The following is a 26,480-nucleotide window of genomic DNA, read 5'->3' as shown; positions in this document are numbered from 1 at the left end:
CCTCTTAGGCGGAGATTGTGCCCAGCGTACATTTTTCCTTTTCCAGTGCTGTGCCTTAAGCTGTATATTTTACTTTGCATAACACTGACACAATGACTGTATGGCATTGATGTGTGACAAAGATTCTTATTTTGTTTTTCTTTCTGTTTCCAAACTTACAGGGCTTATTTGGTGAGAAGGTAAGGATATTAACAGCACTCCTATCTAACCGTAAGTCATCAGATCAGACTGTTAGTGTAGCTTCAGTTTGTGGGTTCAACAGACATCCAAGATCTAAATGGTTTCCTCTTACACAATGCACAATGTTGTTATTCACAGGGACATGGCCATAGCACTCACTGGTGTTCGAGAAGTCTTTTTCCCCCTTAGTCTCATGTCAGATATGGACCAATTTGCCTTCTAACCTTTGCCCGCTGTCACAGATAAAGAGTGACTGTCGCACCCTCATAAGGCAATGCAGTGTCATAACTAGTGTTGAGTTAGGTTTTTGCCTCCCCCTCTCTCTCCGTCTTGAGCATGATCTCCTTAAGTTCCACAAGCGCCTCAAGTCTTTCCTCTTCTCTTCCTCCTTCCCTCTCTTCCTCCCGTGCTAAACCCCACAGTCGCTGAGATTGATGGCCTGTGCCCTTATGTATCCTTCTGGGTCCTGGTCTTCTGTCCAATCGCCCGAAGCATCCGCCCTCCCCTGCACTTGCCTTCAGGAGCTATCTGGCCTGGATATCTCACAGGCCTGCACTTATTGTATTCGCCGGTGACCCTTCTTTTACAAAATGGTCACTGCCTACACTTGCCTGTTGCCTTTGCAACAGGCTCTCTGGCACCCCCCCCCCCCTCTGTGAAACCTCTAGCACTTACCCCATCCCCTGTCCCTTCTCTCTCTCTGCACTTGCATGCTCCGAATGATCACAAGGCCTAGTAGGACCTCTTTTATTCTTTGATCATCATTGTTATTTTATTCCATTGTTTTGCATTGTTCCCTTGTTCTTCCCTTTGCCCTGTGGGCTCTTTAAAACCCAATTGCTTGATGTATAAGCGCCTTACAAATGCCCGATAAATAAATAATTAAATAAAGGTGGGCATCTGTGGATATCACAATGAAACTGTTTATAAATGGCATATTTGTGCATCATGAATCCGTAAGGACTTAAATTGTGTGCATTGTTTGGCCAGTGGCTGGTGTCTGCATTGATAAAGAGCTAAATAGTGGTAATATGTTTTATAGATAAATGGCTATTATATTGTGGAGACCTACAGTGTTACAGTGCTGCATCAGACTACGTTTTCCTTATTAGGGTTTGATCCAAAACTGGAATGACGAACAGGGGACACAAGTATCTCCCTCAAGACACTACCTCAGAGGCTTCCATGCAGCCTCTCTGATGTATGGAGCTGAAGTTGACGATGCATTGCTCCGCAAAACTGAGACCCGGGTTCGATATTGCTGTAGGCGGGCACCCTGATGACTGTGACAACTCCTCCTCTGCGCTATGGGAATAAAAACGTCATGAATGAACTTCGTTTTCTCCCTTCTACGTAATCAAGGCTCATTTCCCCTTAATTGAATTTAACACAGACTTCACATTGTCTTCACATACACCACATATGAGAACTGGGCTGAGGCAACAACAATAAATCTCCTTAAAACTCTGTACCAACGAGCTAATGATCATTGAACGTACAGTGCTCATGATGTACACTCTGGGGCCCATGGTTAGCTATTTATCGCTTCAAATCTGAGAGGCCCAATTAGGTCTCAACCCCTTGCAGCAGTACCTGACTCCTGTCTTGGCTAGTCAACAACTAGCCCATGCCAGACACAATTCTATGCGCTCAGCTTCTTCAACATCACCCTCTCAATATTCGAGGCTCTCCCTTCCATCTTGGATTGGGGGCAGCCTACTCTCCTGCATAAAAATTAAGTTAGAGAAACCATTGGAAAATGAGACCTCCAACACAGTTTCCAAAACACAACTGAGCACAACAGGCACACACTCTGAGAGTTACCACCCTGCACACCTCCTGTGTTCCCTGGCAGCAGCAGAGCCAAGACCAAATATGTGTGGATGCTTTAATAGTGCCTGGATTCCTGATGAGAATCCACGTCTTGATTGAAAGCTCAGGCCGTATCACAGAAGAGTTTGAACACGGTGATCCGCAGTGACTCCATCATACATTTGAAACGGTGCACTCTTGTGATTGTATGCTGATTGTGATTGAGCTCCCCATTTTCCCATTTAAATTGGGACTCTGCTTCCTTACCTTGTTTAAGTCATGACATGGATATTGGAGAGGACACTCTGCCAAACTGACCAGGAACTGTGAAGAAACTAAACCGAAGTGGACCACGAGGAAGCTGTGCTCCTGAAAATTGCCACCAGTCTGATGGCTCTCCACGTCTTCAGACACCAGACTTATCAGTGACCAGAGAAACAGAGGAACTGGTTCTCCCTTCCCTTAGGCACTCAGTCAGGTTGCAAGTTTTAAAGGTCACAATGTTTCTAGAAAATCCTTGCTGATGCTGGGCTGTAGCACTTGTGACTGCGAGCACTGGTAACAGTCAGCGCAGGAGGCCAAACCCTATCGAAGAACTTTGAAAGTAGGGTTGGGCTGGTGGGCAAAGATTGCTCCTCCCCGTACATGAACTGATAACACACTGCACATATGTCCTGACGTCCAGCTTCAGCATTAAGTGGCCTTCTTTACAGCAGCACCATATGCAAGGATCTTCAATCATCCTTCTTGTCTGCATAACCTCATTGTTGCTAGTGAAACAGTCACTGCCCGATGGCGACCAGAATTGCCACTGGTAACCTTTAACTTTGCAATGTTCTAAGGTTTACACAGCCAGCAGTCCAGACCAATTGGGCTTGTTTACCTGGTCCAACCCTGCAATTCTCTCCAATGCTAGACTAACTCACACTTGAGAGGCACCCCTGGGGTACGCACTAACTGGGTACGCACATTATCCGTTTCATGTTCGACCTTGCTGGTGACAGTGGTAGGATCACAACCTTGAAACACTATAAAAACTCTTCGTCATGTATTTACTCATATACAACCTGCAAAATCACTCACCTTTAGGATGATAAGGTACTATTTTTCTTAATTGAAGGTTGTGTTATGCTGTATCTTGCACATCCCTTCTCCCTCTTTGCTACCATGATGTAAGTCAGAGAACACTCGCAGAAAAGACTTGTGGCCTCACTGTGTATCAGTTCCTCTCTCCCCCTGATCACGAGTGCGCGAGTGCGCTGAGAAACCATCCAAACTGAAAGGGCTCAGAGGTGAACTCCATTCTCTAGTTATCTTAACAGTAGCATGCACATTGTTTAGCAGAACTTTAGAGCCTTTATTCAAGGAGCTACGCAATTACCAAGGGGGATCCATAGTCAATAATTGGAACAGAGCTCTCACTCATTTAAGCCAAATATTTTCCAAAGCACATTCAGAGTTTAAAGTATCTTGCAGAAAAACTCTGGGCACAAGCCTCATCAGCTAGTGCAAAGTAAATCCCAAAACAAAAGATTGGCTTATACCAGTACATCCGTTATTAGTGAAAGACCAAGTGCAGAATATGCTAGTTCATCCACAGTTGAAATCAGGCAGTTGAAACTGTAAAACCCGAAAGCATTTTAAATGCTTTATTCTTTTTTCGTTGAGTAGCATTGACATTCCCCAGCCTCTGCCTCCGTAGTGCAGCACCATTTCCGCAATAAGCAGTACAAACCGTAGCCACTAGCATTCATTTGTCAAGGCAGCCGGTTATGAGGCAGAGGAGACGCAACTCATTCAAATAATTGATCATCTAGGGAGTGGCCCCAATCCCAGCATTACAGTTTGATCAATGTTAAAGAATGACTTAGGGCATGCGGATGCTAAATGCAGTGTCCCATGGATATGGTATACCATTCAGCAAATAGAAATTACTCGTTCCACCAATCAAATAAAGGCAAGGAAACAAAACCATGGTCTACTAAAGGAAAGTTTACCATAACTGCCAGACAAGAGTGTGGTTAAGAAGCCCTTTAAAGTACATGGTACATACAGGGAGTTCACTGAGAATATTCCCAATATTGTGAAAAGGTAAATCATTAGATCCCAAATCAGGTCGGCAACTATTAAACAACTGCATCAGGACTCAGAAGTTAAAGTGATGACAATGCAATGTGTGATATCTCTGCTTTAGGAATCTCCTTCATGGTAACAGTGGACTTTAAAGACGCTTACTTCCAGCTTTCGATACATCACAAGCACACAATATACATGTAATATTTGGTATGGTCGGTCTGAAACCCTATTTGTTGAAGGTGTAATCATTCATAATAAAGTCAATGCCAAGAATAGGTACAAAGTGTCCAACAGTTGACACAGGGTATCTCAGGAATGTTTGTGTGTGGCTTTTAACCTAGATGCATGTTGCGTGAAGTGCCCACCATGGCAAACATGCCAGAGAGCAACAGACAAGACAAAAGCACAGTTCCAGCACTAAGGAATAATATAAGCATGAAGAAAGTATGTCTGCAGCCATCCCAGGAGAGCTTTCCTAGGAGCTAGCAAAGGCAATTGTCAGCAAAAGAGAAAGTTCTGCAAATCAGCATGACATTCCTCTCTTCCAGAAATCACAATAAGAGGCTGTGGGGCTAGTGATGAGGGTGCTAAACCGGATAACATCTTGCATCCATTAGTCCCCAATGTGAGGGTGAAGAGAAGGCCTTTTAAAGAGTGATCTCACAGTCAAAGGCCACCAGACCAGGGAAATTGGGAAGAGCTAGAGGCTGTTAAAGCACAGGTGGTGAAAGGCTGGGCATATCTTGATTTTGGCAAGCTACCAAATAGGACATTTAGAGACCCAACTTCAGAAGTGACCATTACTACAGATGGGATGAGTAAGATTTATGAAGAACTTGGTAGTTCAAGGCAAGAGATTGCAGGCTTAGAGGAACAACCTTATGGCTAACCATGTTAATGTTAAAGGTATTTGTACCATGCACCATCACCACCAGAGGGTTCCCCAGGCACTCTGACGGATCTGAAAAGGAGAGTGTGAAGAAAGGGGGGAGTGGGCAGGTTAGTAGGGTGTAGTGGGAATAGGAAAGTGAGAGTTGTGATGCCCTGTTGGCAGCTTCAGTTCGGTTTGCACCGTTCGCGGAGCTTAAGTGCGGTTTTTGTGTCGGTGGGAATTCCCATGTGCTGTTGTGCCGGGTTTTGTGTTGTTAGTCTGTTAGTGCAATGTGGTGAAGTGCGTGCGGATTGCTGTGCCAAGAGATGCTTGTATGAGTTTCTGTATGTAAAGTGTATGCAGAAAGTTGAGAATTGGGTTAGCAAGTTTTCCTTACCTCTTTGTCTTTGCGTTTCTGTACTGAACATCTATGATTAGCCTGTGTGTTTGATATTGTAGTTTGTCCGCCTAGTTGGGAGGCCTGTTGAGGAGTGGCAGTTTTCCTCTGTATTACTCTAGTGGTATGTGCACCTGGCTCATGCCGGGGTGTTCCCCCACCCTGAGGTTGGCATTGTTTACGTTAGAGGATTCTGATCCCTCCCTGCCCATCTCGAGTGAGGACCTTACCTACCTAGGTTTCCTCTGTGGATTAGTGGTATGTGGACACGGGTGGTCGGGGCGTCCCCTGCGCCTTCTGGTTAGGGAAGATTAAGTTAGGAGTTATGGTTTCCTCCCTGCGATTCTTGTTTCCTGTTGGATCTAAGCTTCCTACTCGTTTCCTCCTGTTTCTGGGGCAAAGAGCCACGTTTTGAGTAGATTTCTGAATTCCAGCTGATCCCTTGTGTTGCATATGTTTTTTGGTAGGTGATTCCAGGTTATTGCTGCCAGGTGAAAGAAGGATGATCCTCCGAATGTTCTTTTATTGTATGGTTTTTGTTCTAAGTGAATGCCGTTGCTTGATATGAGTGGTCTTGTCAGATAGTAGACAGTTATTTTCTCCTTTAGGAACTCTGCTCCTTGGCCGTTGAGTGCTCTGTGTGTTATGCACATTGTTTTAAACTTTATTCATTGTTTTATTGGTAGCCAGTGTAGCAGTTTCAGTGCTGGGGTAAGGGTAATGTGTTCTCTACGCAGTAGTTTGAGCAGGAGTCTGGCTGCAGCATTTTGGATGCGCTGAAGTTTTTTTAATAGTCGTTCTGGCATTCCTAGGTATAGGCTGTTGACGTAGTCTACTCTAATCATGAGTGCAATGGTGGTGAGTGTTTTGTGGGCGAAAGAGAGGAATGGTAAGATCCTTTTTACTGCATGTAGGAGGAAGAAACATTTCTTGATTATGACGTTCACTTGTGGCTCAAGTGTTAGTTTGTTGTCCATAAAGACTCCCAGATTCTTTACTATCGTTGATGGAGTCGATGCTGTTCCCCGTTCAGTTGGCCATGGGATGTAGTGATTGTTTTCCCTGCTTTTGGATATGATCATTATTTCTGTTTTGTTCGGATTGAGCTCGAGGCTGTTAGTGTTCATCCAGCTGTAGAGTTCTTGTAGGTAGTCTTCAAGGGTTGTGTTTCCTTTCTATGTATCTTGTATTTTGTAGATGATCTGTTTGTCATCAGCGTAGTTGTAGCATGTGAGGCCGTGTTTTTAAATGAGCTTGATAAGTGGCATCAGGTATATGTTGAAGAGCAATGGGGAAAAGGAGGATCCTTTTGGTAATCCACAGGTGGATTCCCTTGTAGTGGATTTGAAAGGTTTGATCCATATGGTTTCTGTTCTGTTAGTTAGGAAGAATTTAATCCATAGTAGGGCTAGGTCGGTGATTCCTATTTCTTCCAATCTCCCAATGAGGATTTCATGGTTGACTGTGTCAAATGCTGCTGAGAGATCCAGAAGTATTACAGCTGTGCTTTTTTCTGCATCTGCATTAGCCTTTAGATCGTCCCAGATTTAAAGCAGTGTCATTTCCGTTCCTCTCATTGGTCTGAAGCCTACTTGTGCTTGGTCCAGCAGTTGGTGTTCTATGAATTCTTGTGTAATTCTATAGACGTATTTTTCAAGTATTTCCGCTGGGTAGGGGACGTTGGAGATGGGTCTGTAGTTGGAGTGGTCCTCCACGTTTCCTGCTGTGTCCTCGAGGGGCAGTTTGATGTATGCTGATTTGAATGAAAGCGGTACTTTGCCTGTTGAAAGTGATTGGTTGAAAAGGTTTCTGTAGTATTCCATGGGTGTTCCTTGTGTGAGGATTGACTTTTGTATGTCTGGGGGCATAGATCCATGGGGGAGCCTGCTTTGTTACTATTGCTTACCAGCTTGACGAATGTCTCGCTGATATTTGAGGGGAAGCTTCAGAGTTTGTACTGGCAATCCTGGGGTGACTGGGTGGGTTGCATGTAGTAGTTGCTTGATCTATTTTGGATGATCTGTTGGATGGTGCTGATTTTGTTTTTGAAGTGGTCTGCAAGGTCATTGCATAGTTTCAGTGAAGGCATCGTGTGTTTTTGCAGCCAGGGGGAGGGGCAGGGGGGGTTGGGTTTCTCATTTCATTTATGATTTTAAACAGAATCCCCAAAGCCTCCAACACCCAAAAAGAACTGTTATCGTAGTATTTCTTTTTGGCCTTATGGATTTCCTTTTTGTATGAGTGGATTTGTCATTGGAGTTGTACTTTCTTTGCCTGATCATTTTTTCCCTCCATTCTAGTTCAAGGTTCCTGTTTTTTCTTTTCATGGCGCTGAGTAGCGGGGTAAACCATTTTGCTGTTGCTCTTTTGCGCAATGAGGTTAAAGTTTTTTCCTTGGAGATCTCGTTGATTGTTTCTGGCGATGCATTTATGAAGTAGTTCTGTTTTTCTGTTGAGGTCAACTTCATCTAGGGTCATTGCTGGTGCTTTTATTATTTGTAGTTCTGCTAGGTTGCTGGCTTTGATGGCCCTCCAGTTTCTTTTCATGGTAGTCAGCTGTTTGTCAGGTTGTTTGTCTGTCTTCGTGGGCAGCATGATCACGAAGGGGATGATGAGGTGGTCACTCCAGAGGATCTGTAGTGGTAGCGTCATGGTGATGAGGTTTTTGTGGCGAAGATTGCATCTAGCATATGTGCCGCCGTGTGGGTTGCTCCTTTGACGAGCTGATATAGTTTCATTGTCTTCAGTTGTATGGCTAGTGGTTTTTGTGAGTTAGCTGTTTCTTCATCAAACCAGATGTTTAAGTCTTCCAGGATTATCAGGTGTTCCTACTCTGTGGCTATGGTTGGTGATGGCTTCACTGAAAGCGTTGATAAAGGTTACATTGTCACTGTAACCATGAGCAAAGTAACCTGATTGTAACTAAGACGTTTTTATGCAACGGCGCCTTGATGCCCTTGGGCTGTTAGTGCGCTTTACAAATCCAAACAAATAAATAAATAAATTGTATGTTGGTGGTCTGTACACCAGAAAAAATTAGAGGTTTGTTTTCTGGGTTGCTGTTAGGTGAAGGATTAGGTATTTGCAGTTTTTCATGTTTGGTGGTTCATCCGTTTTGATTTTCAGGTGTTCCTTGTATGCTACCGCCAGTCCTCCTCGTCTTTTGTTTTTCCTGTTAGCTTGTGACCACTTGAAGTTGTCAGGGATGCAGTTATGCAGTGTGATTTTGTAGTTGTTGTCTAGCCATGTTTCGGTTATGAATAATATGTCAATAGCGCTGTCAGAAAGGAGATTAAAGATCTCTGTGGCATGTTTGGACATTGATTTGGTGTTGATAAGGTTCACTGGATCTTATGGACGAGGTTGGGTTTGTTTTTTAATCTTTGTTTTATCTTGTGGTTGTTCTGTTGGAGTTCTTTTGTGTTGTTGTCAGAAATTGGTTGGTGGTCCGTGTTGTCTACTTCCTCGCTGAAACGGTCTGTTAGATAGATTGTTGGGTTGATGAATTCTTCTGCTTCTTCATCGTCTGTGTTGATGTGGTTGCTGCCACTGCCTTTGTGTATTTGTGATATAAGGGGTGAGGGCGTTGGTTTACTTCCTTTCTCTTCTCAGGTCTTCTTTTTTTGTGGGGTTGCAGTGAGTTCTTGGCGTGCCTGGACATATCAGTGGTGTTTTCGGTGTCGACGTGGTGAGGTAGTAGCAAGGTACGGTGTTAGATACAGGGATTTTTCTAATCGCATGATGTTTGTTCTGTTGGCTGGGGTGTTTTTAGGGGTGTGCTCTGTATTTGTGGCGGTTTCTACTGGAAGAGGGCGTGAATTCCGTTCGGATTGTTCTTTATTCCGTTTCCCTTTTCCGGTGTCCAGCTCTGTATCGGGTCATCTTGGGGTCATTGGTGGTAGGAAGGTTCAGGGTTTGGGTTACAGGGGCTGTATCCCACCTGTAGGGCCTTGTGTGGTTTGGTTATTGTTGAGTCTTATCGTCTTGCACTGTGATAGCAGAGAGCACTCTGTGGGCTTGCGTCTTTGTACGTTGGTTATGAGCGGGAGATGGTGGTGATGTTGAAGCTGCTGATGTAGGTTGACCCGGGTGTCTGTATAGGAATGAGTTGCAGATGTCAGAGGGGGTTCCGTATTTGGGTTGTTCTAGGGTGTGGGTAGTTAGCCCAGGTTCGGGTGGTTGGCCCTGTTAGATACAGGGATTTTTCTAATCGCATGATGTTTGTTCTGTTGGCTGGGGTGTTTTTAGGGGTGTGCTCTGTATTTGTGGCGGTTTCTACTGGAAGAGGGCGTGAATTCCGTTCGGATTGTTCTTTATTCCGTTTCCCTTTTCCGGTGTCCAGCTCTGTGTCGGGTCATCTTGGGGTCATTGGTGGTAGGAAGGTTCAGGGTTTGGGTTACAGGGGCTGTATCCCACCTGTAGGGCCTTGTGTGGTTTGGTTATTGTTGAGTCTTATCGTCTTGCACTGTGATAGCAGAGAGCACTCTGTGGGCTTACGTCTTTGTACTTTGGTTATGAGCGGGAGATGGTGGTGATGTTGAAGCTGCTGATGTAGGTTGACCCGGGTGTCTGTATAGGAATGAGTTGCAGATGTCAGAGGGGGTTCCGTATTTGGGTTGTTCTAGGGTGTGGGTAGTTAGCCCAGGTTCGGGTGGTTGGCCAAGTAGTGGGTTATGGTTCTGGTCTTCTTCCTTCCATGGGTGGAGGATCTAAGCAGAGCGGTGTCGGGATACTAAGCGTTGGAGGGAGGGTAGCGCAGTTGGACTGACTGTAGCTTTTCTGAATTACACGACTGGTTTGTATTTAACTGGGGCAGTGACCTAGCTGTAGATGATTGCTTTCAGCGGTTAGCTGGGTGAACCTGGACAATGGGGAAGACCTGGGTTTCAGGATGGCACACAAGAGAGACCACATCTAGATGTGAGAATCCTGTATAGCGGGAGAAAGGCCTAAGTTTTACACAAGGCAGATATGAGTGGACATTGAGATTTCTGTATAGTGGTAGAAAGGTGTAGGTTTTACAATAAAATGGGTTGGTAAGGGAGAACACACTTAGATTTGAGATTCCTGTATAGTGGGAGAAAGGCCTATGTTTCACAATACAATAGCTGATGAGGGGGGAACACACCTGAATTTGAGATTCCTGTATAGTGGGAGAAAGGCTTAGGTTTTACAAAAGGCAGATATGAGAGGACAAACCTAGGTTTGAGATTTCTGTATGGTGGGAGAAAGGCCTAGATTTCACAATACCATAGGCTGATGAGGGGGAACACAGCCAGATTTGAAATTCCTGTATAGTGGGAGAAGGGCCTAGGTTTCACAAAAGGCAGATACGAGAGGACAAACCTAGGTTTGAGATTTCTGTATGGTGGGAGAAAGGCCTAGGTTGCACAATACGATCGGCTGATAAGGGCCCTCAAGGCTTTTGACTACCAAACAAGATGGTCTGAGTCATAGCAGACACTAGCAACATAATTTACTACATTGTCAGAGAAGAGGTGGGGCAGCTGCTACATGACCCTAAACAGTGTCAATAGAGGCACATAACATATGCGCGTTAGCTGAGGACAATGGGATCCTCATTGTTGCAGAACATATGTCAGGAGAAGCAGCTCAATTAAGGTGAATGAATTGTAGAAAGATATATGGGAGATAAATTAGGATCAGATTCAGCACACTGTAAGTAATCTGTTTCAGCAGATGTGTTTGCAATGGACCAATTAAAAGTGCCCATTGTTAGCATCAAAACACCCACAGGAGTATGGTCATAATGGATACACATTTCCTATCTTGGTATAGGCAATTTACATACGGTTATCCACTGATATCACTGAATCTCTAGGTGGTTTTCAAAGTTAAGGACTCCTACCTGACAAGGTGTCTAGTTGGACCGTTATGGGGAAGGCAAACTATCAGGTCACACTTAGTTAAGCAGCATGACACTGAAAATCAGAGAATTGCAATTTCTAATGGATTCCTTACTCCCAGATATTCCTTGTCTATGATAATCCTATCCACAGCGCAGCTGTTCTTCTGAAACTTTTCTTCAGCCAGGGGGGCAGCGTTGCTCTGCATCTGCTCCATCCAATGCCTCGATGCGCCACACCCCGTACATAACATTGGGGCCAGTATAAATTAAGGCACCTCACCCCGTGACCTCAGTATAACATATAAAATATAGAAGAGTGTCATGCCAAGGAAAGGGTGTGTTACTTTGTACTAAACCATCCAATCATCTTTTTACAAAGCTAGTTATTTTAAAATGTGCATCAAGCAGCGTTGAACAAATGACTTACCCTAGTAATGTTCTTTGCAATGGATTCGCCTCCCAAAGATTCCTCATCTTCAGGCATTCGGTAGCAGCAGCTGGCATTGGAAAAACCTTTAACAGGTGGGAGCGTAGTGTGCTTCAGTGCCGATGTTCTTCTACAGTGCACTCTATGACTCCGGAAATGACAACGACAGCATACCCCGTGACCTCAGTTTACCCTTTACTTCCCCATGCTCAGCAGCTGAGGGAACATGATTAAAGAAAAAATCCTCTTTATCATTTTTTTTGTAAAAATCTATTTTTACTACTTCTCTTCCCTGAGGCTTAACTGAGCTCTCCATAAGCAGGCTAGGCAAGGAGATGAGAAATCTGTGGGAGGAGAATCCATCATAACATTGCCACGGGTAAGTAATTTGTTCTTCTAATGGACTGCGTCTTCCTACACATTGCGCATCTCAGATACACTCCCATAGCAGTACAATGTCCTTGGAACAGAATGTGGAGCGAGGACGAGCAACGTGTATCAGAAGGATCGCCAACCCGAAACAGGCACGTAGAGCTTCACTAGAATTCAACACATAATAGTTCCCAAAGGTATGCAGCGAAGACAAAGCCATGTGGCAAATATCTAAGTCTGGCACTAATACCCTTTGCAATACTGACATGGCTGACGAACCCCATGAGAAATGTGTTTGAAGCTTTTGAGGCATTTCTTTGCCTGCCAAAGCATGACACCGTGCGATGCACAAATTGATCCACCTAGAAATTGTCTGCTTTGAGACAGTAAATCCTTGCCTGGCCCTGCAAAGCCAATGAACAGATGATCATCTTTTCTTTAGTCCTTGCCACATAGAAGATTAAAACCCTCCTATAGTTCTGGCAGTTAAACCTCTCCTCCTTGGAAGGATGAAGTAAAGGTTAATGTTTTGGGTCTGATGGAACTCTGAGATGATCTTGGGCAGGAAAGCAGGTTGACTCCAATGAGTTCTTCCTTTCAGAAAATGAACTTGGGAGGTTTAACTAACAGTGCCGAAGCTCACTGACCCCTCACAGGTCACCAGAAAGACTGCCTTTAGCATTAGCACACTCATCAAGCAAGACTGTAGAGGTTCAAACGTTGATCCCATCAAGAAAGTGGAAACAAGGGTCAAGTCCCATGCTGGAACCACAAATAAACAAATGAACCCCGTAGAAGCTGAATAACTGTGGGAATGTAAAAATAGGAAGATATTGTTGCTAAATAGCCCTTAACTGTGCCAACGTGCAAACCATGTCAGCTAAGAACAAGAGAAACAGCAATGCCTCGGCTGTATTACAGTTAAGGGGTCTAGATCCCTCTATCCACACAAGGAGCAAAACAGCCTCCAACGACAGCTGTGAATAGCTTTAGTGGTATGCCTCATTGTAGTAAAGAGAACCTCCAAGACTTGCTAGGGCAAATCCCAGTCCCTGTATCGCAACCCTGTCAACTGTCCAGCATGCAGATGCTGTGATTCGAGTGGAAGATTGGTCCTCCTGAATGGGGGAAAAGGTCCACTATTTTCAAGAGGTGTTGAAGTGGGCAGATCATTATGTAGCACACCGTCCAAGCCCAGTCAAGTGCAATAGGCATCATCATGGTCTGGAATCTCTGTGACCTCCTGAAAACCTGTGAGATGGTGGTAATCGGCTTAAACTCACAGAAGGGATTGAAGTCCCAATCCACTCAGAATATATCCCCCAACTCCCCTATCAGGGGAACGTTCCCTGAAGCAGAACAGCTTGCACTTCCCATTGACACTGGAAGCAAACCGATCCCCCCTAGTGGTTCCCCAGATGTGTTGAAGATCTACACAAGGGCCTCTTGGCACGATTACCTCTCATGGGAGGCTGAGCCCCTGCATGTCCAGGGCATCTGCCACCACACTCTATGCTGGCAAGTTGGCATGCTGATAGGAAAATGCGGTTCTCCAAGACGCAGAACGAAACGCAGCATTGCACCTCCTCTCATTGAAGTAATGCATGTCCACTGTGATGTTCGTCAGGCTAAGGACACTCCTTCCCTAGATGGAAGGATGGCTGTCAGTGGAAGCCTAATCGCCCACAGCTCCAATAAATTGATGCACAATCTGCACTCTGCTAAGGATCACAGCCCGATCACCATGAGCTCACTCAGGTAAGGGCCAAGCCTTTCATGGAGGCATCCATGACCATAGTAATCCCTGGCCACGACAGCCAATACGGCTCCCCAGGATTCAAGTTGTCCTGTTGGGCCCAACACAGAAGATCCTGTGATACCAGTGTCAAAACCCAAAGAAGGTCCATCATGCTGCCTTAGAACTCTGACCACTTAGAATTAAAAATCCATTCTAGTGACCTCATTCTCAGTCAAGTCTTTGAAAGCACGAAAATGGAGGATACCATGAGGCCCAGGAGGAGAAGGAAGGTGGAGGCTAAAAACTGACTCTGAACAGTCTTAATCTTCCTAGTTTGGGTACAGCTATCGAGCATATGAGCACCAACCTCCAAGGAGCCTCAGCTAGCCTTCAGGGGCATGGTGGGTCGCTACTCCTTCATCGGTGCTAAGACCATAGCGATAGACTCATTGTTGCACCACTATTGAGGGTGTCACACTGGGAGCCTGCATCGGCTCACTTGCCCTGTCTGGATACATCGGGAGTTGTGCCGATGTCCAAAATGGTGAAGCGAAGAAACAAATGAAGTTACAGTTCGAGATTCCTTCTCAGCCCAAGCACAGTAGAGTGGTGGATGAACCTCTGAGCGTGGTCTTGCCACTGCCGATGGCCGACTCCAGTGCAGCGTTAAATGACATTAAGGTGATATTTGGTCAACTGCAGTCCGGCATTCAATCGCTAGATGGCAAACTGGACACGTTGACGTGCAAAGTGGACCATATGCAGGTTCAACTGGACAAGCACGGGGAGAGGCTAGATGAAGCGGAGACCCGAATATTGACGGTGGAAGACAAATCCTCTGTGACAGCGAGAGAACTTGTCCAGGTCAAGAAGACCCTTAAGGAGCTAGTTGATAGCCAGGAAGACTTAGAACCCAGGATCAGGAGGAATAACCTGTGAATAGTGGAATTGCCTGAATCGGTAGATCAGAGATCGATGGAACCACTTGTGGAGGCCATTTTGCAGGAAGTCCTGGGTGAAGATGGCTTTTTGGCAGTGTTCATTGTTGAGAGTACGCATCGGATCCCTAGTGGTAGAAGACCAATTCCAGGTGCGGCAGCTTGGCCAATTATAGCCAGATTGATGCACTATCGGGACAGAGATCTCGCCCTCGTAAGGCCAGGGAGAAAGGGACATTAACGTACAGGGGGGACTCCATCAAGATTTTTCTGGACTTCTCTGCCAGGGTGCAGGCATCTCGGGAAAAAGCATAATGAAGTGAAGAAAATGCTCAGGGAATGGGACATGAAATGTGCAATACTCGTTCCAGCAAAACTCTGGGTGGAGCATAATGAAACAGTGTTGTTTTTTCAGTCTCCCGGGGAGGCTACTGCTTTCTTCGAATCACTACCTACAGCTTTCAGATGACGAGGGAACAGTGATTGTTATGGCGGATCCCCCTCTGGGGCTGATACTTAACACTGGCTGATGTTGAGTTCTGTGGGAAGATGTGTTGGTGGTGGCGAGGACAGACACCCATGGTTGGTTAAGGCCTGCTGGATTTGCTGGGTCTCAGGTGGTCCTCAAGCAGATGCCTATGATAGGGGTTGTTTGTGGGTAGTGTGAGGGAGACATGGTATCACAAGTAGACACTGACACAAGAGCTGCACGTTTCAAAACCTTTGATGATATGATATGATGTGATAGGTGATGGTTTAAAAGGGGTTGAAAAACTCCTATCTTGCCCTATAACTAAGATGGGAATATTCTCGACCATTAAAAAAAAGAAAATACAGTCCTAGTCAGTCCTTAGTCAAATAAAAAAAGCCTATACTGATAAACCTAATGCCTGCCCTCTTTCTTCATCAGGACAGTCAAATAGGGTGTGTTCTCATTAAATTGGATCTCCTGTGGAGTCTACAAATAACAAATATGCATATGTAAGTGAAGGGGTCTGTCTTTGGGTATACCTATGCAAAGCAAGAGCTATATTGCTTATCAAATTCTTAAAAGACATGGCCCAATGGGGACTAAATTGAGTTTACTGTGCAAAGTGGATTTGTGCACGACAGAACTAGATTCAAGAAATGCTGTGTGTCAGATATCTGTAATACACAGGGTTCATTATTTAGTGAGCTATCACTGTCTGTGTTGTACTCAAAATGGCAAATATGTGCACAATTTCCTGAGGATGGGTGACGCTTTGGTCACAGAACCGGTACACAAATGTGTGGTTCCTTGTGTCCTGTGGAACAGGGACAATGATTAGAAAACGGGTCCAGATGGACTAGGACCCTAGCTTAAAAGTCAAATAAATGTAGCCGCTTTTGCCAGTGTAGGACAGGCTTGGAAATGAGCCGTACATTAATGTGGTCGTGACCTGGCGGTACAAACAAATGCACCCCTGTCTCGGCGTGACAATAAGAATATAAAGTGTCAAGGCATTGTGACCCGTCTTCCTGTGAATTCATGTTGACGTATTTCAGAGCTCATTCTGTTATTTTTCCTCTCATTGCCCCATGTGCAGTAGGATGCCTATCTGTTAGCCAGGCGAGTGAAACAAGTGCCACAGTGCGTGTGCCCATGGAAACTAAGGGGAGGCCAGTGCATTGGTCCAATGGAATCGCGCCCTGCTGTCTGTGAAATCGGTGCACAAGAGTATGCACATTAGTGCAGATAAATCAGCCAGACCGGCATGGTGAGGGCGGGTGGGGGAAGAGCCCAGCTGATCAAACCCCACTTACCTGTGCGATGGAGGAATTATTCGACCCGCATGGTACAGCTCTCATAGAGACACTGAAGTGCGCTCTGCGGAGTCCAGTGTTTTTAGTGGTTGCCTGGGCAACCAAGTCAAGTGGTGCGTGTGAAACTGTTGTCCATGTTGAAGTGGCGCTGCCCCAGCAAGTTACACTATATATATGAAAAGGCAAATAAAAGGAATATTCTCCCATTTAGTCACCTGGTGTGTAATACCACCATGTAGTAAATGTGGAAATTGAAGGCCGCTCAGCCGGAATGAAATAAATTATGCCGCTGTCGAACTCAAAGGACTCCCACAGGCATATCAACAAAAACATTTTTAGATTGAGGTGGGCAATGCTGAAATTGTGGACAGAGGCGCATTACTGCCTCGGTGATATGTCAGAAAAAACAAGGATCACAACAAACAATCTCCTGAGTGGGGACCCCAAGCTCTTCACACTACTGGGGATGGTGACGCAGTGTAACAATTCTGTCACAGCGAAATTCCGAAGCAGCAGGCAGAAAAAGGCAACTGAGGTTATGGGGCACTGTATGCTTTTCATGTGCACTGTGCGTTGAATCCCATGTGGCCAGGGCAAGGCAGCCTATCCTGACCCTGGGGGCGGTTTCATGAGGGAGGATCACATGTGAGGCGACAACTACAGGGGAGATGTGTTGACTCCCTTGGCCAAGACGTGGTGTAACCCTGCCTCCCATGAGGAAGAACCACTGGTACCCGAGTCGTAATAGCCTTTCGTCATTCTAATCAGGCCTCCACTTTTGATTCAAAAACCCACAACTCACACATAACATCTTTCGTTGGTGATGTACCTTTATATGACATTAATTAGAAAAACCATCAAAGAGTGAAAGGTCCCAAGACAACTATGGACTCTGACGCCCATATCTACCCAGGTACTGAGACGAGTAGGAGTATAAGGGAGTATGTGCAAACTGGCTAGTACTCAAAGTTTAACATGCAGACTAGTTGTTTTCCAAACCTGCCATTTGCAGGACATTTAAAGCTGGAAACCGCAAGTCGAGCAGTGCAGGAGAATACGTTGCCGCCCACGCTGAGGCTCAGGAACACGAAGTACACCAAAGAATCTGCCGTAACGGATAGTATCGTTAGGAGAAGAGCAGAAGTACTGCGTGTGAACAAGAAGGGCAGTGGAGATGCTAGGAGCTCCTGGAGGTTGGGCTGCCCGACGCAACAGCATTCTCCGGGCCGAGCAGGAGAGTTGCTGTGTGACCGCGGAACCGCATAGGATGCAGGTGGAACGTCTGCACACTCCGAACTGGAAAGCGCTTGAAGGAATCCGACTGCAGAGGCGCGAACAGCATCAGGGATGCTGGAAGGAACCGGTGAGTCTGCCCAAATCAGCTGGGCACCCTGGGGAGTTCCGACAAGTGCACCATCAAGTGTTTGAATGCTACAATACTGTTGACGCAGAAAATGCACTAAGGTTGTTTTACTGCCGTCAAGGCAAAGTACCAATTCAGCACCCAATAAGAAGAATGTTTGAATGCAGACAAGGCAAAGTTCAAAGGCCAAGCTTGCTTGAATGCAGACAAGAAAGAGGGCCTTGTCACGAGTTGGGTGGTATCCCCTCTGGGATACAGCTCAACTTTATTTGCGTTAGCGCCCACCCGTCCGGCGATATTACTGCCGAATCATGGGTTGGGCGATAACCGTTACTCCCCATTCCCCACAGGATCCATTGGACCCCAAGGGGAATTTTCTGCGCAATCACCATGTGATAATACCGCCAGCGGTAATAGCACTGAAAATTGCCATTTTTCCGGCATGTTTACCCCAGCTCTGAGCTGGGGGTAAACACGCCAGACTCGAGATTGGGCAGACCCTTAAATGCAGTGGTAACACCTTTACCACCGCATTTAAGGGCCACCGCCCAACTCGTGATCAGGCCCAAATTATAAATTCAATACTCAATAAGAAGAATGTTTGAATGCAGACAAGACAAAGTATGAAGGCAAACCCAAGCAAGTATAGATGCATGAGTTGCCAAATTGGGGAGAGGATTGTAAAGAGTTGTGAAACGCATAAAGAAGTTCTGGCAGGCGAGTATACCAGGCAGATTAAATTGTATAATGATTCCTGGCAGGGAAGTATAGCAGGTGCTCTGAGAAACCTTAAGAAAAGTCCTGGCAGGCGAGTACACCAGGCAGCTGAAATTATATGAAGATTCCTGACAGGGGCCTATACCAGGTTGTCTACAAAGTATCTGAAATACTACAGAAGGACTGTTACAGAGCTTATTGTTTAAACCAGAACTTTGTGAGTCCAGTGAAGACACAAAGGAACTATTTACTAAAGAGACATTTTGCCAGTTGTTCTAAGAACCCAGGGCAAGGGGAACAACCTCTTGATCCAAGGGTCTTTACCTCGGACAACATTTGTGTTGGAGTCATCCTTTATGCATTTGGTTTTGAACACTTTTGGCCAACATCCAGACAAAGACATGTCCTTGCACCTTTTGTTATTTTGTTTTAGTGTGAGGGTCAGAATAGGACATTTTTGGACACAGGGCGGCTTTATTTAATAACAGATATCCTGACACAGACGGACCCTTAGCTTTAGTTTCTAGGTATGGAAGTTATCTTTAGAAATAGGGCAAGAGAGGTATTATCTCAACCCTTTTTTGTTTAATAAAATGTCTGATTTTGAGAAAATGGCAACTTTGTGTCAAGCTCTCATTTCTGACCCCTCACAACTGTTGTCACTTTTGGAGCAACATAGTGGACCATTGGAGGGGGGGCGGCGCTAAAGCACACTACACCCCCTGCTTTGAAGTGTCTTTCCAATGCCAGCTGCCACTGCTGATTGTGTCTAAGAGGAGGAATCCATGGGGGACGCAAGCCATTATAACTATTGTTATGTTACTTGTTTCTTCTCTCACAGTTGTGACAAATCTTTAGATGTAGTCACTTCTCCCCAAGGGGGATACCCTTCCCATGAGGCCAGGCAGGTTAGGCAGCTATCCGATAGTCCCCCTGGGGGTGGTACACAGCAGGAGAATCTCATGGGGAGAGACTCCCCCTGTGGGAACAAGGACGACCATCTTGGGAGAATGCTGTATGACATCCCTCACCCAAAAACCCTGCACACCTCCATACCCCCTAAGATCATCCGTAACCAACCCATTTTTATTCATAGGTAATGGAGTTAAACTCTACTGAGACGAAGAAGAACATAGACTACCTGAGGGAGATTTGTCTGATAAATACTGAAACGAGGAGGAGGTGCAGAGTAATAAAGAACACCCCTTGGAACAAAGATGAACATTCTAGTCTTCCGAAGGGAGTGTGCATCCAAGGAACCAGTTGTATAGTAATAAAAGGGAAGAAGGACTAAAGAAAAGAGAAGGAGAATGCAGATCGGGAAGCCGCAAGGAAGCAGCCAGCAATTAGTGTCCTATTCTGTTGGGGCAAGCAGACCGTGTTCAGCACGAGAGGGGAAATCGTAGAACGGTAGCCGGGGAGAAGCAGCAAGGCGTGAAGACGCCGAAGGAGTTCTCTTGTCACCATGCGAAGGTGAACAGAATCCCAAAGCCAGGAAGGCACACCAGCATCAAAATTGCAGCACAGACCAGCACCTGGAGCCGCACAGGTGCACCCTGAGCCCTGGGAGTCCTGATGATGTATCTAAACCCCGGCAAAGGTAAGGGGAGATATGAAGGAGACAGAGTGGGCAACTCACAAGCTCGGGTGGTTCTCCCAAGACCCAATAACGGCCGGAAAGTTATTGCGAACAACCAGAGACCGGTTTGGGACCTGCACCCACGGAAAAAGAATAATATAAGCCATCTTTTTTATGGCAGTACCTGGCAGGAGAGTGAACCAGGTCTGCCAGAACCAAACCATTGATAAGCACGGGTCTGGGACCAGTACCTAAAAGAAAAGATAAATAGAAGCCATCTTCCTCATGGCAGTACATAGCAGGAGAGTGAACCTTGTCTGCCCAACTCTAAAGAGGACGAATCCCGGGTCTGGGACCCTCAAAGTAAAGTCAAGAAAGGCCAAGGGAAGGGACCCATCCCCCCTGGTGTTGTGAACTGTGTAATTAAAGTGAGGGAAAGGAGTCATCCCCCTGCTGTTGCTGAACTGTGAAACCAATTGAGACAAAGGACGGGGGTACTGAGTCATTCCCCCTGGTGTTGTGGAACTTTGAAACCAAGTAAAGTTATTGTATAGAAAAACAGTGTGAGCTAGATACCAGGAGAATGAAGTAATTCTCCTGGTAGTTGTATCTGCAAGAGTGATCAAATCAGTGATCCAGGAGAAGGGAGTAATTACCCCTGGGGTGAAGAAATAGTGTACTTTGTGATGCAGTGTGTTAAATGATCGGCAGTACTTTGTTTATGAAATATTGAACCAGGGGAAGGGAATCATTCCCCCTGGTGTGGAACTTGGGACCAGAACTGTGCCACCCAGTCCCGCGGAGGCAGTCATTGTACTGGACCAAGAACAGTGTAAGGGACAGAGATTAGGACTTTTGACACAGGACAGTGGACTCTTTAAGTTATGAGGGCATCCTGAAATACCCATTAGTATTTTAGTCGAAGCAGCGAAACCCCTCATAGATGTAGGGAAAGAAACATTTTCTCTTTGTTTTTATACTGAATAAAATTCTATAGAAATCACTATGCCACCTGTGTATCAGTCTTTTCCATCTGCATCCTTACAAAGTCGTATTTACCATTTTTGCATCATGAGCTGAAGTCTTATTATGTTTTCTCTACAGGGACTTAAAGGCTTTGAAGGTCTGGAAGGTCCAAAGGGAGAGCCTGGGCCACCTGTGAGTACCACCCACACCCTGTTCAGTACAGCGCCACTGCTGTTGATGTACACACCTACCTACTATATGGCTTAATTCCTTCTCTTTAACTCTATTCCTTCTCTTCATCTCTTTTCTCACTTTGTCAACTACTGTAGTCCCTCAGCCACACTACTTTTTTGGTCTCTTAGTCTTTTTGCCATCATAATTCTCAGTATTTTGCAGGGCCCAACAGTAATCTTTTTACTACTGGACACTTTTAAAGCACATTGCAAGCTAATATGGCACACACTGTTCAATACGTCTGCCTGTTTCGGCAATGATGAGGCCCAGTCCTTGATAATGGTCTGATTCTTTTAAATCAAAGCAAATTGTTTTCTGCAGAACTAGGCTTTCTTGATGAGCAAATTCTCTTTTCTTTCAGGGTGCCCCTGGAGCACCTGGCCCTCCTGGACCTTCACTAAACATGAGTGCACAGGAGCTAAAGGTGAGTATTGCAGGGTGGCGTGGCGATATTTAGAGAATACCAGACTGCAAAAAACCCAGTCATCAGAATGCCACAAACCACATTGTATGAAGTGGATGCAATCGTTTTACCATCAACTTGTGTGAAAATGGACATAGAGTGGTTACAAAGATTTCATATGGAATTTTTGTGCATGTGTCAGTAACTTTCAATTTACATGGCTTGTTGGTTATGGCTGTATTTATCTATACTAAGGTGTTTTTTTCTGTGTACGTTTTTTGGGCAATTCTCCAAGTTGTGTTTTTGGATGGCTCTCTGCATTTTACTTGGGTTCTTGAGTGATCAGCTTTCCTTTAAGTTCTTCAAAATATTGTAGCTATCTGCTTGTCTTTGTGGATTCCCCTGCTCTTTATTTGTTGTTGATCTGGTAATGGTATAACTGTACTCTTGATTACTAGGGTTCACATTCTCTTTCTTTTGTGCAATAGTGCAATAATGGTAAAAGTGCTGTACTTCTGAATGCTGCAAGTTTACCACATTGCACTACACGGGATTTTGTGTCCGTAACCCTGTCACACCACCTGCTTTTGTGTGAAGGTAATGAACTGCACAGAAGAACATTAGAGCATGTGGTAATATTGTATTTCTAATGGATTGTGTTCTCCCATGGCATGTGCTCTGGTCTTCGAGTTGTCATCCTCATGACCGGATATGATGTTGATGCGGGTACAAAGAGCGCCCTTTGTGTCCCATGAGAAATTCTCTGACGCATATTCTTTCAAATAAATTCCTTTGAATTATCGTAGATTGCTTCACTATGTCTGCTCTGAAACCCCTGGGTTTCAAAAAGTGCAGGGATTGTGGTGCAAAAATGTTGCTCACCAATCCTCAGAGTTTGTCTTTGGTGCCTCGGTAACTAGCACTTCATGGCAGATTGTGCCTCATATCAAGTTATGACACCTAAAGCCTTAAAGGAGAGAGCCTCCAAATTGGCCATAGGTCGTTCGTCTTCAAAGTTCCCTAGTACGACACCTTTGACACCCAGACCTGACGAGAAGAGCTCTACGGCTGATAAATCACCTGAGAATGAAAAAAACGGTCAAAGACACACTGTAGATCTCACTCGAGGAGCGACTCCCATCATTCCTCTTCACGCTCATCGAAGAAGAAGAAAAGGAGGTAGCATTCATCCATAGACTCATCCCCAGAAAGACAGGTATGTTTCCCGTTTAAATCGCCTTGCCGGAAATGTGGGAAGAATTTTGCATCAAAATGCTTAAGGTCTTTTAGAAAGCGGGCCCGCCCGTTCTCTCTTTCTCTGTGGAAAAAGACAATTGAACCCACCTTGCCTGACAAAGCCAGCAGGTACACGGTCCACCAACCACCTTGTGCCCCAAGGGACCAGAGACCTGTGAAATCCTCGAATCGAGGATTGTTGATGCCACCGACATCATCGACGGCTGATGCATTCTTCGGCATTCTGTTGCCTCCACCGGTGCGTCTTCAGCAAAAAAGCATTCATTGATGACAGTCGAAGATCCCTCAATTAGATTTGCCGAAGTCTAGGAGGGATTTTATGTCCAGGACATTTTTTGAGGAGTTTGAGACCTGGTTTCCTTTGGGGTTGAGCCAATGGTTCTTCCTCGACATACTGAGGAGTTTCAGGAGGAGGAAAAAAGGCTATCTGATCTAGCCTCTGCCCTGCATCATACAAGTGGCTTGGACACCTCTCCTGAGGTAGAATTCCCACAAGAAGATGCTCAATCCCACTCATACCAGAGGATGAAGGCAAAAACGGATGCTTTAGGTGGGGTTCCCCAGCCGTTGACATAACGCAATTTGATTTGACCAACATCCTAGACAAGGGCACAACCGTTGAACCTGTCCTGCCATTGCACAATACCATCAAAAATACCATCAAAAATCCCGTCATGGAGCTATGGAAAACTCTCTGCTCGGGCCAGCAGCCCACTAGGATTTTGCTAAGAAATACAGGTCAGCCTTATCTGATCCAGAATTCTTTACCAGACATCCAGCACATGATAGTCTGGTAGTACTGGCTAGCGCCTATGCCTCTTTACCCACTGACAGAGATGACAAGCGTTATGACGCTCTAGCTACACGTGTTTTTGCCTCTGGCAGTATGTCACTTAAAGCGGTTAATGCTTCTTGTGCATTGCCTAAATATACACACATCTTATTGTCTGTTATAGCTGAGGCAGCTGAGCACATCCCTGAGGGGGAAATGAGGAAAGGCTTCCTTAACATAGTGGAAGATGGAAAGGAGGCCAGGCCCCAATCCCTTCGGTCAGGGCTCGACACGGCCGACTGTGTTGGGAGATCTATGGTGGCAAGTTCCGTCAAGCGAAGATTCGCCTGACTCAGAAAATCAGGGTTTGCGCAGGATGTCCGCAAGGATTGTCGTGCCTTTTGACAGAACACACCTTTTTGGCCAAAAGGCAGATGACAGCCTTGAAAAATTACAGGCTTCCAGGGCTGCAGCAAAGTCTTTAGGGGTGGCAATAAGGCAACCAGCTCAACCTTCAACCCAATGAAAGGCAAGCCACCTTCCAAGATCAGATCTACTTCTCTAGACCTCCCAGAGGTATAAGTAGTAAGACACAGACAGCTACTGCGTCTGTCCCCTCCAGTGCAGCCCCTGCTGCAAAACATCTTTATAGACTTCTGCCATGCTACACCAGTAGGGGGCATCTGTCATACCATTTGCAAGAATGATGGACCATTACTTCAGACGCATGTGCACCTCAAGTAGTCTCTCAGGGTTACTACCTCCCCTTTTTAAAGTGCCATCCAGATTGCCCCCCTCTGGTCAGACCACCTCTTGTTCCAGACTCACTGCTCCTGAAAGAGTTTTCCTCTCTTCTGGAGAAGGGCACCATAGAGTTGGTACCTGTACAGAAAAGGAACATGGTTGGTACTCCCACAGTTTTTTGGTCCCAAAGAAGGACAGAGGTCTGCAACTCCATTGGACCTGAGGCATTTGAACAAGTTCAGGAAGCACAATTTCAAGATGCTAACACTATCACAGATCCTCCAAGCCCTAGAAATTCAGGATTGGTTGGTGTCACTTGACCTTCAGGATGCTTGCTTCCATGTCCCAATCCATCCAATGCACAGGAAGTACGTGAGGTTCGTCATAGACAATACTCCCTACCAGTTTCAAGTTCTGCCTTTCGGGCTTCCCTCCACCGCAAGGGTCTTCACCAAGCTGTTGGCAATAGTTGCAGCCAGTCTCCGGAAAGGAGGGAACAACGTCTTTCCTTATCTGAACAGTTGGTTAATCAGGGCATGGTCTCCGGATCAAGTCCTAGATCATCTCAACCACACCTGCCACGTTCTTCACAAGCTGCACTTTTCCCTCAATTAAAGAAGTCTCAACTGACACCTTCTCAAATGCTCCAATTCATCAGTGCAGTCCCAGATTCTCCCTTGCGCAAAAGACGTTCCCTCATAGCAAAGGGCTCCACACATCCTGCAAATGGTCGCCAAATTCCAGAACGCCCAATATCTGCTAGCCCTGGACGTCCTACGGTCGCTCGGCCTCATGGCATCCTTCATCTTCCTGGTGCCAGAGGCTCGATTGAGAATGAGATTGCTCCAATGGGCTGTCAGATCTCAATAGTTCAAGTGCCGAGCAAAGTCACTCAGGATCTCATGTGGTGGACTTGCACAGAGAACGTGGTGACACCAGAACCGTTTTGGTAACCATGGCTCGAGGCAACCATAGTGACGGACGTATCTCTGAAATGGTGGGGCGCTCACCTAAACGAGCTGATGGTGAGCGAATGTGGTCACTGGCAGAGACAAAACTTCACATAAACCTGTCAAACTGGGACTTTTTGCCCGCCATACAGGGGTAGACTGTCCAGTTCATCACAGACTACACAGTGGCCATGCACCACATCAACAAGGGAGGTGGTGTACAGTTGCTTGCCTTGTGCTTAACGGCAATGCAGCTCTGGGCGTTACAGAACAAGATCTCCCAGTCAGCATCTCACCTCACCGGGAAGGAGACTACGACGGCGGGCGCCCTAAGCATGCAGGGTTCTGTCTCCCCCAAGTGGGAGCTGCGCCAGGAAGTTCCTCTAGAGATCTTCACCCTCTGGGGAACCCTTCAAGTGGATCTGTTCACCTCCAATGTGAACAGGAAGTGCAAACTTTTCTGCTCCAGGGAATTCCCCCCGAGGGGAGCACTGATGGATACATTGGTGGTGGACTGGAACTTCCAGCTCCTGTATGCATTTTCACTGATTCCTGTCACCCCTCAAGTGATCAGGAGGTTGAAGACGTACGGAGCAACCATGATCCTGATTCCACCGGACTGGGTCAGAAGGATGTGTTACCCAGAGTTTCTGAATATGGCCATCTGTCCTCCACATTGTCTTCCCCGGAGGCCATACCTTTAATGGATTGCTTTCTCCTGCAGATTCCTCATCAGATAGATATCCATTACAGCGTCAGCTGCTCAGAAAACATTTCGCCACAGGGGATAGTGCATCTCGACTCAGTCTTTGATCCCTCTTGACTCGATGTGTGACTCGGCGACTCTGGACGTGACGTCAGTCACCATACATATACTATGTTGCTGCGTCCCTACCTCAGTTCCTTTTTTCTGCACGCCCAGCCAGCTGCTCGGTAGGAGCAACTCTCGTCAAGAGAATTTCAAAATTCAATAATTTGATTTTCTGTGTTAAAACTCAGTGATCTTTGCTGTGATGTCCACTCCTAAGGC

The 26,480-nt window shown here is 45.8% G+C and overlaps 1 protein-coding gene across 2 annotated transcripts in view; it reads left to right on the top strand.

Annotated features, from left to right (window-relative positions):
• The window catches only part of LOC138471851 (collagen alpha-1(II) chain-like), a 1,536,387-nt gene that overhangs the window by 1,458,277 nt on the left and 51,630 nt on the right, over positions 1-26,480 (top strand). For both annotated transcript variants that reach the window (XM_069609694.1, XM_069609695.1), the window contains 3 exons: positions 162-179; positions 21,229-21,282; positions 21,686-21,748. In XM_069609694.1, the coding sequence (XP_069465795.1) occupies positions 162-179; positions 21,229-21,282; positions 21,686-21,748 (135 nt within the window). The remainder of the gene's footprint in view (positions 1-161; positions 180-21,228; positions 21,283-21,685; positions 21,749-26,480) is intronic.

This window comes from Ambystoma mexicanum, chromosome 8 (assembly GCF_040938575.1).
Source record: "Ambystoma mexicanum isolate Mex_15411 chromosome 8, UKY_AmexF1_1, whole genome shotgun sequence".
NCBI lineage: Eukaryota > Metazoa > Chordata > Amphibia > Caudata > Ambystomatidae > Ambystoma > Ambystoma mexicanum.
Note: the sequence above shows the minus strand (reverse complement) of the source record. Positions and strands in the feature narration are given on the sequence as shown.